Raw genomic sequence first — 12,625 nt, 5'->3', positions numbered from 1 at the left:
AAGTGAGACTAGTTCTCTGATTTTGGGGGTCAGTTTATAGATGCAGCTGTTCTTTGCATGTCTAGGTGACAGACTGACTTGTTAGTTGCGTGGACATCAGTCAGTAAATAATTTTTTCCTGGTTCCTCTGTAATCAAATACACTTTTTCAAGGTGATGTTGATGGCAGCAAGATAAACTGTGCATCCTGCTTGTTAAGCAGATGGCTCCTTCTGTATGGATCCCTTCAGTGCTGTGCCAGTAAGGGATGGGGCCAGAGCGGTCATGGAACACTGGGGAGGGCCTGAAAATGATGAAGGACCTTTGTTGCAGATTTCACTGCATGCATTGATCTGCAGGTTGATAGTGAGGGACATTGCAGTATGCTTAGAGAAAGCAGACAGACTTGAGTGTTGTTTGTTGGTTTGGAGGGGGCAGGGGGAAAGGTGGTAATAGGAATGAGTGCAAGGGGCCACAGATGGCAGCTTCCCTGTTCTCCCAGGCAAGACACTGCGTAGCCGCCTGGGCAAGTTTCATGGCTAAAGCAGGACAAGAATGAAACTAAGTAGGGGATGTCAGGCAGTTTCACAGTGAAAAGAGGGCATGCCAACCTCCTTTATCAATCTAGACTCAGTATTGTATTACTCCTCCCTTGCACCACTCCCTTATCTACCTTTGTTTCATTCCTGCGAGGCCTCAGAGGGTCAGCCAGCTCCTGGAGTGGGCCCAGCTCATCTCATGAGCTGTTGCTGACCAGCAGCTGCCAGGCTAGTGCTGAAGAGCTGTCAGCCTTCTCAGCACCCCGAGATGATAATCCTGAGGTAGCGTTCTGAAAGATATCTTAATAAGCTAGCTAGCATTCAGCGTGTACATGGGTATGGTATGCTGATACACAGCGCAAAACTGACCTCGGTTTCAGCCAAGTGTTAATGATGTTTTCTTAACCGACTGTTCAGTTCTTTATGGATCTTGCTTGCTAAATATTTGATGCAGCTCTGAATTTTAAGTGATGCATGGTTTAGTTGGCTTTGGTACAGTGGTCCCTCAATAGCTCTTATGTGCATAACTGACTTGTTTGCTGCACAACAGTGGACTCAGCAGGCTGCACACTGTTCTGTGAGTGCAAAAGTCTCACACCAAGTCTTACTCCAGTTACTATGTATGTTAAGCTGTGGGGTGCCGTGCATCTCATTTTATTAAGAGCAATCTCAACTTTAGTCAGCTCACGACAGTTTTTAATCCTTCCTCAAGGTAGATTTTCTCTGAATTTGATTTACGACCTCTGCACTTAGACTTGAAATGCTGAATTAGAAAACCAGAAAAAACACTTCTAAGAAAAGGTAAGAGCATATGATAAAATGACTTCTCTATCTTCCCTTCTAGAGTAAAGCTGTTCTGTAACTCCAGGCAATTGGACATATTTGTATATTCCAGTAAATCTTACCATGAGTTGCAGCCTCAAGCAAACAACAGCAGCCACAGAATTCTCATGGTAACCTCAACTCCTGCCCTTCATGGCTCTGGAACAAGGAAATAGTTTGGATTTGCTTCAGACCTCAGAGGACAAAATGGGACCACAGGAATTTGATATTTAGGAAATACAGTGAAATGAGAAGGGCAGAAGGGGAAAAAAGTTTGAGAACCCCACATGTTCTTTATTGATGTAATTTATCTTTTAAGAAAATAGACATCATTTTTCTAATTAGCTAAATACTAGGAAATGCCCGATTTTCATTCTGAAGTAAAATTGCCTTCCTGGCTAGTTTCATCACAGCCTTCTCGGGGCTGTTCTGTTACTGTTTCCATTGGCTAACCCCAGTGGTGTTTGTGTGCAGCAGCCCTGGCACAATCTCAGTCCTGTATGCGCTATTCACTGCCACCTTTGTGAAGGAATGCCTTCTGCTGGTGACAGCATAAATGTGCTTTGTGTTTACATCTCAAAGTCACAACTTTGCTAATAATCATCTCTAATAAAACTGCAGCCTTAGGAAGCCTGTCACCTGACTAAAGCAGAATGGGCTTCTGTGGTTTTTGGCTTCCCAGGCTTCAAAAAAACCCTTAAAGCCAGTTTCCTCACTGTAAACAAAAAAACCCAAAGCAATCATAAGGCCGTAATTCCTGTTTACAGAGATAAGCCTTTATTGTATGCTATTGGAAGCAAGTGGGACATGGTTACGGTTTTATATACAGAGAAGTCTGTAGCATTGGGTTACAATCAGTGGCAAATGAACCAAGATTACAGTGCAGATCTAAGTGTTGTGTACAGTTAGTAACAGTGGCTGGCGTACAAACCACAACACAGAAGCCAAATGAAGCCAAGTGTACAGGGTACAGCATCACGTGAGGAAGCAACTGAATGTACAAAGAGCATCCATTTACTTTACATTTGCAGGCTCTTTCGGCTAGTGAGTAGATACAGCTCCATTTAAAACTCAGGGTGCAGTTATTTTTCTTCCCACTCAACTGAGACCAAATTAAGAAAATTTGAGTGTTCAGATGACATTTTTAATGCTATAAATAGCTCAGGTTGTTGCCGAATTACTCCATTTAGAGTTTCTTTATTTGCAGTTTAGGTCAGGAATAGTTTGATCATTATTGTTCTTTACAGATTACAAATTGGGAGAAATCTTAAATATCGAAAGTAGTCTGTAAGAAGATCACAAGGATCTCTTGTACTTCATTTGGAACTTTAATTCTGGGTAACTTCTTCAGAGAGCGATTTACTGGGAAGAAAGTTGGAATTGTCCACCATATTACTCATCTGTGGAATTTGTTCATAGTATTTAAGGTTTAGATAGTTAAAAGGTCATACTTCTTTTTATTCAATGCCATATCCAATCTTAGTGTAAAAATAAACGCTCTGTCCTCTGTGGATAAATAAATCCATCTGTTGGCTGCAGGTCAGACCTCTATTGGTGAAAGAGATTTAGAAAAATAGACCTTTTCTTTAATGTTTACTATGCTGACCCACAAAGGAAAAGTGAAATTCATTCAAGTCTAGAAACAGAAATACAGTACAAGTGATTTATAGAATTGCATTCCTTCCCTCTACAAACTTGCTGAGCATGAAACACTGCCCCAAAGCACTGCCTCTGTCTTTTCCTTGTCTTGTAGAAGTAATTGTCATCAGAAAAGTCACATTACACTGCACTGCCAGATTTCCTGTCTGCTGTCTAGTGTGCAGACTCTTAGCAGGCCTCTGCTTCCTGAGGATTCTTTGCTTAACAATTCTTTGGATGGATGGGTGGTGGTACTTTGGGTTATACAAGGGGGATGTTTTAGCCCAAATTAGCAGCAATTGTTTTGATCTGACATGGTGATTTTTGGTGGAAACTCAACCATTTAAGAAAAACCAACAACTTATGAGTTGGGACTTGGAAAACACCAGCCTTTCCTCAAAAACTCCACTTCTGAGACTGCTTCCCAAAGATGTCCTCATTTAAGGGGCTGGTACGTTTGGCAGTACAGGTTTCATGCTCAACTTTGTCACGAAGAATGGGACAGGACGTTAAAAAGCATACAGCCCACTGGGACTTCCTCTGCTGTAGTGTTTCAGTGCTTTTGACAGTCCCCCCACAGCAGTGTTGCTCTCTTAGAAGTGCAAGTGTCCCAGAATGGCTCTGGGACAGCTGGAGGACGGGTGACATTCTGGAGTGGAAGCAGTAGTTAAGCACCAGTTGCTGGCCCCTGCAGAGGCTTGAGAGAACAGAATTGCTTCGTAGAGAGCTTGTCGACCTAAAAAGCTTAGTCAGTTTGATCAATAAATATTGACTTAGGGTTAGGATCAGAAATAAGACACTGCACTTTGGAACTGGAAGACAGAGTAAACTTCCTCCCTTTTCTGTCCAAAAGGAGACTAGCTTTAAAACAGCTGTCCTTAAGGACCTTTGTGATGTCTGATGAATAAGTCACTAAGCGCCTGTGAATGTACCTGTCCCTTTTTCAGGGAAGAGTAAATGTATGACTGGACAAAGCTTCGAGGCTTTTTTCTGTGGTGTTTTTTTTTAAACATCTGTTCTGTGTTGTGTTGTCCCTGAAGGCCTGTTTACCCACTCTTAAATTGTGCAGCATTGCCCAGAGAATGGCTCTGTAGTTGAATATGCTCTATGCAGTACAGCCTCCATTTTCTTCCAGTATATGTATATTCCCATGCAATAGATGTTGTTAGAAAACTACACTTGTCTTTATCCTGTTATTTTGAGCAGGGAAGCAGTGATACTAGTTTGAAAACACAGGAAATAACCTGTACAGCAAATTAGAATTCTCATAATTAAATTCATATAGTCACTAACTTTTCAAAAGCTGTACTGCCCTGAATGCTGTTCTTCAGCCCACCATTATTCTGCTTTGAGCAGTATCGCTTTCTGTATGCTTATAAACAGTTCTTTGTGGAAATAATGAAAGAAGAATACTCTCCCTCCTACACTTGACTACATTTTACTTTGTTAGTTTACAGGATGCCCTTACAGAACTACAAGTTCTATTGGGAGTGCAGCAATACACACATTTCCGTATGCATAGATCATTAAATTGTAACAGTGCCAGTAGTAAAGCAAAACCTGCCAAGATGTTCAGTTCCTCTTAATTAAGCTTGATTTATATGTGCCTGTTGACTTAAGATGCAGTTAGTGTCCACTGCTGAGATGACACAGTACCCTGAGTAACTTTGTATTGATTACGCTTACACAAGCTTGTGCTTTTCTAAGAACATAGAAATGAGCACAGAGAAAATAAATAATTACACCAGGTTGTTTCCATGGAACACTGTTAAATCAACTCATAGCAGCTTCAAAGTATGAAGTTAAAACTTACCTTCTGCTCTACTCCTTTCGCAACAGATGAGTGCTATAATTAACTCCCTTCTAGCTTAAAAAAATAGAAGTGGATAGAATGTCAAAATATGCTTTTCTGATAAGATGAACCTACTTTGTCATAACTACTTACACCACTACTGGTGACCTGAAATATGTACATTACAACATGTGGTTGTGGAAGCAGTATCTGCTTTCCCTTCTTGCCATGCTGTTCTGTGTAAAAGCAAGTTGTCCAGAATAGTGTGGGCGTTGTAGAAATAAGCTACTAGTATCCCTTTAGGGGAAATTACTGTTACTCCTTTCCCTCCCAAAATTCAGTTGCGTGCTCTATACACTGCCTGCAGCAGTCTCCCTATTTTGGGTAGGGCTACATCAGGAGATAGAATTTGTTCACTGGATTTCTCCTGTTCCTCTTCCTCCTCTGGAAAACCTTCCATCCTGGACTTGTTTACTGAACAGAAAAAAATAAATTAATCTCCTGTAGCAATGTAAGTAGCAGCTTTTAGCCTGCTATATAGATAGCTTAAACTTTTACATAATTTCTTATAAACTATTGAAAAAACAATACTATCTCTCCCTGCTCTTAGTATACTAAGGCTGCTGGTTTACCACAGTAGACATAAACCTCCTGGTTTTACCATGGACTCTATTAATGGACATGGAAAAGGCAGTGCAACTTTCCCTCCAACTTCCTATCTGTGATGCTCGACCATTAAGACTGGAGAAGCGCATTCTAGCTTCATGTTTTTCTTTTCTCTCTCTCTCTTGCCTCAGTCCATTTTACCAGGACCAGACGTGTTCAGCAAGCGTGTGTTATGTTCAAGGAGAAGCTGTGCTACACCTCGCAAACTGCAAAGCAGCATAAGGCACCCGGAGCTTCTAGATCCAGGTAAGAGGCAGGAATGAGGCTTAAGTCCATGTGCTGTTTTGGAATTCAAAATTAATCGCAACTCTTACTCATTTCAACTCCCCCACACCAATGAATGAAGGATAGTCAATTACATTCAATTAATGCCTTTTAGAATTAGTGTAATTTGTTCTAGTAGAGATAACAGTCCAGATGTTTTTGCAAACATGCACTTATGGCTAGCTATAAAACATTTTGATGCTGTTTACTTACACAGCATGGAGGAGACTGTACCTTTAATTATCTTATTGCCACAAACCTTTGAAGTTGGGAATCAGTTCAGTCTCAATCTGTGGTTAACATTTTTATATGCTTTTTAAATTGTTGCAATTCTTGTTTATCAATGGATTATTAATTAAACATGGAAGAGAATTCTCCCACTGAGGAGGCCTCAGTCTTTGCAAGAGTTTCTGTAGACTAGGCTTGATGGGCTCTTTTAAAGTACACTTCACTATTAAACTACCTGTGGTACAGTATATATGACCTTAGTCTGTACAGAGTTAAGGCACCAAATACAAGATAAAACAACATTCAAAATAAGAAATTTACTTTAGAACTGCACAGCTCCACGTACTGCTCTTGGACACTTGGCTCCTCTTAAACATCAAGGTAACCATGTGGTCTGGGTGTTTCATGCAGCCCCAGGAATTGGAGAAAAAACACCACTTTACTGAATTTATATCTTACACTATGATGAACTTTTCTCTTACAAAACTCACAGAGCTACTTTTAAGTAAGGCATTGCATTGCCTACACACTATCAGACAGGCCTAGCAAAAACCACCCTTTCCTCCTAGAAGACCAGAGGAACTGGCCTATGTGTCCTACTTGTACTTTTGTATTACCTCAGACATCAGCTACAGACAAACAACTGAATCGGTCCCATTTCTATGAGCAGAATGGGAAAAAGGAAGATGTTTCAGAAGCACTAGAAAACCTGGACATAAACAGGTATGAATTTAGATGACACAGATAAAGCTAAGGAGACATAACTTCTGGGGTTACATAATAAAACAGCATTGATGACAATTATCAAATGCTTAATTACTAACTTAAGTGGTTAATGTTCTAGAGAAAGTACAGGTGAGAACTGCTGCCGCAGTCCATAGGCATAGGACTTCAGTGCTGAGTCTCTCCAGTGAATTGCTCTAGAATGACTATAACAGAATTTCTACTTTACAGTAAGGATCAGATTCACAGCAAACTAGATGTGCTAAAACAAGAATGAAACCAATGAGCTGTTAGACAGGCTGTCTCATATGCTATAGATAGCAGATGCAACTACAATATCCCTTTGCTTTGCTTTAAACAAGTCAATAAGTATCTCATTTTTCAATAGATTTATTCAGCAGGAAGCCCAAGAGAGTCTGCATCCTGAACATTCAAGCTGAGTTACTGTTTCTTAAGACAGTACAACCGTTCTTAACAGAACTCCTCAGTGAGTCCAGCAGAGAGCTCATTTTCATTCTTTTAATGCCAGAGAGGAGAGGTCTTAGCTTCACGACTGAGAACAACAGTCTGACCTTCATATTTACATATCTCATCACGTACTAGAAGAATCCACGGCAGCAGAGTTCTTGTGCTGTTTCCCAGAGCCACCGGAAATAGTAGCTGTTTTTGTAAGCTGCTTCTGTGACTTGGAACTCCTCTGAAGCGGGGACATTTTTTTTCCTTGATTAAGTAACAGGCAGCTGTCTACAGAGAATTTACTTAAAAGCAAGAAGTTCTGATACTGAATGATTGTATCTTAAGTCTACCAAGCAAAGGAGGAGAGAGAAGCTTACAATTTTGACTGAGTAAAGACTGAAATACTGTATTGTCTGCTTGCTCTTCATTTATACAGTTCTGGAGGGATGTTCAGGAATCCTGGGTCTAGACTGTGATGATCTACAGGCTCTCAGAAGGTTAGATGCTGAATTACAAATGAAGCAGGGGACAGTGTTTCTTTCAGGGGATCAGGGACTGCCAGGCTCATTCCAGGGACGTTGCTGGCACTGGATCAGGGATGGTATGTTAAAGCTGCTCAAATTTATTGCTATCTTGGAGTTTTAGAAGAAATGCCAAGAGATTGCTGTCCCATAGTTGAATGGCCGAAGAGGAGATGTTTTTCCTTTCCTTAGACCACTTGAAAAGTCTTCGTTATCACTCTCCCCATAATTTTCTACTTACTAATAACACAAGGAACTTGTAGTCACGGAAATCTTTCTCAATAGTTCAATGAAAGCAAAAAGCCTTGAGTAATTTTAGATTTGTGCACTTTCCCCAATTAAATTATTTCAGTGGCTAGCGGGCATAGTCTTTTGTTGAGTAAGACACACATAAAATCTTTTTTCCTACCAGAACGCAAGTGTTCTCAGAGAAAGAATCCTAGTCTCCTGAGATCAGAGATACCAGAGTAGTTTTCACAGATCTTTGTAAATGAGTAGAAATAGTCCCTTGGCACATGAATAAGTTGAAATATTTGCAGAAAAAACTTGTTTCTCTGAAGGTCTTCATAGGCTGATTAAAAGTTTTTTAGAATCTAGAAACCTGTATGTAACGATTCCATAATTTGAGAGAATCGGTTATTTACTGGGATGCTAGAAGGGGATCAGAAAAGGCAGGGAAAGAGGACAGAAGCAAAGGTATTTAACTGCAGTGAAAGTCACGGCAGTGGGTTTACAGCACATTAAGTGGGAGCCATGACAATTGCTGAATCATCTAATTAGCTCACATTGGCTACATGACAGCAAATTAGACAGATTAGGAACCACCTACCCAGGCACTAAATTGCCTTTGTGAGGGTTGGATTGTGCACTGTGTCCAACAGAAATTGCTTGGGCAACAGAGGCCGTGTGTTACACATTCCCGTCACGAGTACAGGCTGGCTTCCCTCCATCCAGCTGGCACACTGCCCAGGAAGAAGGTGACCATGTTCCAGGGCCTGAATGTGTGCTTCAGGAGGACATGATGGCAGGAGGCATCACGTAGCATCCCTTCAGCTAGCCAAGCCCGCCAGCCAGTTAAAGCTGCCTCTAGCTAGAACATGCCTGCAGAAATCTCATGTGGCTGGCAAAGTGAGAGTGAAGCCCCGCTTTGTTAAATACCTTTTTTCTTCAATATTCACAGTTGTGTATCTGGGAAAATGACAAGCATTCCAGCTGCCACTTGCCTCTCAGGAGGAAGAATGTGGAGGTATGGTGAGCAGTACACAGTACTTAAGGGTTTCCAGCTGTAGAGACTGCTGCTTAAAACTCGAGTTCTTTGACCACTGCAGCTGGTGGAATGGAGGTGCCAACTCCTTGCAGAGCTGTGTGCTTTTGGAGAGAAGCTGCCAGCTGATTTATATCATAGGTGTGATAACACCAGGCATCTCCTGAAGTCACACGCTGACAAATTGCTAAACAATACTTCTGCCTGGCTTTCACCTATTTCAAAACAAAGGAAAACACTGCTCCTAGAATACATGGCCTCACAGCAAGGTCATGTCAATGCTGTGCTTAACAGCAGTGCTACAACTGTGGAAGGACTCAACTGGGATGAAATTCTCTGAAGGGCAGATGGGCCAGAGAGAACTGCTGTCCTGCACGGGCCCCTCAGTCACCAGTCAGACCACAGCAGGCTGGTTCTACACACATTTCTCCCTCGGGGGCCCCATGAAACCCAAACTAATAGAAAGGTACCTGCCTGATGATACGGGTTTGTAGGCAAGTGCAGCTAACAGCAAACAAATGCTGTTGTGACAGAGGAACAGTCTATATTTTGATCTCCCCCTTCTGCAAATAGCCTCATTTTCCTGAGCATTAACCCAGCAGACTGCTGAAGCTCACAGTTGTTTCTCCAAAGTGAACGGTAACGCCATTCACCTCCTGTGCAGATAACACATTAAACAGGTCCATTCTTTATTGTAAAGCTCTGGCTTCTTTTCATCCTTTGAGTGCCAGACACCATCTCCCAAAATACACACTATCATCTGGTTAGCTATAACTGGAGTTAAGGTGGGTAGCGTACAGGCACAGACTTTCCCTGGTGTCCTATTTATATATGCACTAATTGAAAGGAACTCTTCCAGAATTCCTTCCCATGGACCAGAAATTCAAACTGTCAGATAACATTTCTGCTTCGCTGAAAAGGTACTACAGAATAGGCAACGGTACTAGCAGCTGCACAAAGCGTACGGAACCAGGTTTATATATTTGGCTGTTGGGTACATCCAGAAATACAAAGCTCAGAAGCTGTAAACCAGACCTCTAGTCTCACAGAAAAGGCACTTCAGACCATGCTCCTGTGAGGAGGTTTTTAAAAGGAAACCTGCAAGTATTATGCAAAAGAAAGGAGTTTCTAGTTCTGCCTTAGCAAAACAGTGCTTGTTGCAATGTTGATCAAGCAGATGTTACCCAAATTACTAATCGGATAATAACCCAGTACTTCAGTTAGGCTAACACCTACTGTTAGAATTTAACTGCTCTCTCCAGTGCCAATATGTTAGGCACTTACAGAGCCTACACCCATCACACTTCAGTACAGGGGAATGCTTTGCTCAAGTACCACTGTCAATGAGGTTCCTAAACAATCTTGCACCTTAGGATCTTACCACTGACTCCAAGTGGCTGCAAAACCCAGGCTTTAGGAGTCTCAAGCACACTGTATTTCACACTTCAGGGAATGGCGTCTCCTACTGAGAAGGGGTGCAGCAAAGGCCGGGGGGGACAGAGTTCAGACATAAGCACTTGCATTACAAACAAAAAACTATTAGAGAAATTTAGTATCTTTTCAGTGAAAAGAGAAGATCCAACGAAGTGTGAACGTAAAAAAAGCAGAACAGAATGCTTAGGATTGTAAAAGGGTAATGACAGAAAAATATGGAAATTCACAGTCAAAGCAGTTCTGCTGGAAACCAATACAAATGGATTAAGCTGCCAAGTACAGGCCACAAAGAAACAGATCAAGTAAGAGTCAGCAAGACATTTTATTAATCAGTCCTTGAGCTGGACAGTGCTTGTCAGACTGACATCAGTTAAGCCTAGGAAAGGAATACTCAAGTTCATTACAATGCACCTTAACATTGCCTTGACACACATAAAATACTGTCTTCCAAAGGAGCGGAGCAGCCTGCTGCTCCACTATCAGGACTGCTTAGCCTGACGGGCTGAAAAAATGCTTTGAATTTAAAGTGAGCTTAAGACCAAGCCCCACGTTTGCACCTTGAAGATAACAGCAGATGAAAATCTGCACCGCGGAGGGGGAAGGACATTCTGATGGCTCATCAATTGCACCTGCAAATGCAATCAAATGGTTATGTGCTTTCACGGGCAAGTCACCGGTACAGTCCCTGAAGGTCATTTCCCCCGGTGCAATCCACGGACCCCTGGCAAGGTCAGGCCTCTGCCCGCAGCAGCAAAGCTAACAATACTGAACAGCTATTTTTCTACATCAGCCTATGAATTCTAACCAGACGTATCCTGAGTTATGGACAACCTACACATGCAGTTATTTACTAAATCGATGTTTTCAATATTGAAATGAAATAGTTTATTTTTGCTGTTATATTTTGATGCAAAACAACAAGCTTTGGGCCTGATACACTACTACATATTCCATACCGAGTGTTTTCCCGTTTTACATGAGTATAAACCGTGATCAGTCAGGGTTTTTTTAATGCTTTCATCTCTGAATTAGACCCTAAAATGCTAACACAACATCAACTCCCTCCCTTTTGCCTTCTTTTTTTTTTTTTTTTGGTTATATAAAAAAAAGTTGTTTCCAGCAACTTCAAGTACGGCAAGTACTGCGGTTGTGCAGAACTGTACTATGCAACTTTGCATAACGCAAGGTTATATAAAGGCAAATTAAAAAAAACCCTAGTATTTTAAAACTACACATATCATGTGCACCATATAGGTCATAATCCAAAACCATTTTAATCCAAGTAAAATATTTGTTAAAACATTAACTACAGAACTAAAAAGAATTAGTTATGGATGGCTGTATCCTAATTTCTAGCTTTAGAAAACCACAGCTAAGCAAATTATTCATGCAGAGTTAAATCACTGCCTGCCTGCCTTCCTCTCCTCCCACTGCACCCGCAGGAGGAAAGCGAACCTGGCTGCTTCATGAATTAATTGGGCCTAATGTAATTTGATCTCTGCAGATTTTAATTGTAATATCATCAATATCTGTCTTTCTTCATTTGAAGCTTAGCTTTCATTGTTTAGGGAAATAATTTCTCTCTGTATTAGTTAGATAATACCACACGTTCCACTTCCCAGTTCTAGACCACGTACCTATAACCATGGTATGGCTTTCAGTGCAGGCCATGGCCGTGGCTTTGGTACCTACCCCAGTGTTTTCCACAGGTATGCAAGGAATGCAGTGCCTGACACACAGCAGTATCAGGACAGCTTTTTATGCTACACAAGAGAAAAATAATTGAAGGAGAACAGTCTGTTGATAAAACCAAACAATTTCTTAAAAGTGTTAAGTAATATTTTCTTTGTTTAACTGAAACTAGAGTTTTTGAAGTGGCCTTGAAAAATACAAACTTGGGAGTTCAGACCTATGTATTACCTGTTTAAATATTTAGTTAAACAAGACATAATAAAAACGTGCCATATACAAGATTGTCACAGGTATATGAGATTTTTAGAAAAAAAGCAATAAAAATATTCTTTAAGCTGAAAATAAAATCTCTTACCTTTTATATCACGATCTCAGCTTACAGTCACTACATTTCTGCTTATTTTATACAAGTGCATATGGCTATGAAGGTCCGGAGAGAATGAGAATAAAGTGGTATTAACCTGCTGAAAACTGCTTAAAAGACTTAAGCTGCAACATATAGATGTTCCAATACCATTTAAAAAAACATTCACCTTTCAGTTATTGCTGATTGCTGATTCACAATCTCAAAATATCAACATACAAATATTTAAGAGGAAAAAAACTCA

At 40.9% G+C, this 12,625-nt stretch overlaps 1 protein-coding gene across 6 annotated transcripts in view; it reads right to left on the bottom strand.

The window, feature by feature from the left end:
- Positions 1-2,097: 2,097 nt before the first annotated feature.
- STRBP (spermatid perinuclear RNA binding protein) overlaps positions 2,098-12,625 on the bottom strand; it is a 64,203-nt gene continuing 53,675 nt past the window's right edge. For 5 of the 6 annotated variants that reach the window (XM_026860318.1, XM_026860319.1, XM_026860326.1 and 2 more), the window contains exon 18: positions 2,100-5,243. In XM_026860318.1, coding sequence (XP_026716119.1) covers positions 5,107-5,243 — 137 coding nt within the window. In that variant the 3' untranslated portion in view covers positions 2,100-5,106. Of the gene's footprint in view, positions 5,244-12,372; positions 12,438-12,625 lie in introns of all 6 variants that reach the window. The other variant, XM_026860327.1, reaches the window with a different exon arrangement.

This window comes from Athene cunicularia, assembly GCF_003259725.1.
Source record: "Athene cunicularia isolate RWA chromosome 17 unlocalized genomic scaffold, athCun1 chr17_part1, whole genome shotgun sequence".
NCBI lineage: Eukaryota > Metazoa > Chordata > Aves > Strigiformes > Strigidae > Athene > Athene cunicularia.
Note: the sequence above shows the minus strand (reverse complement) of the source record. Positions and strands in the feature narration are given on the sequence as shown.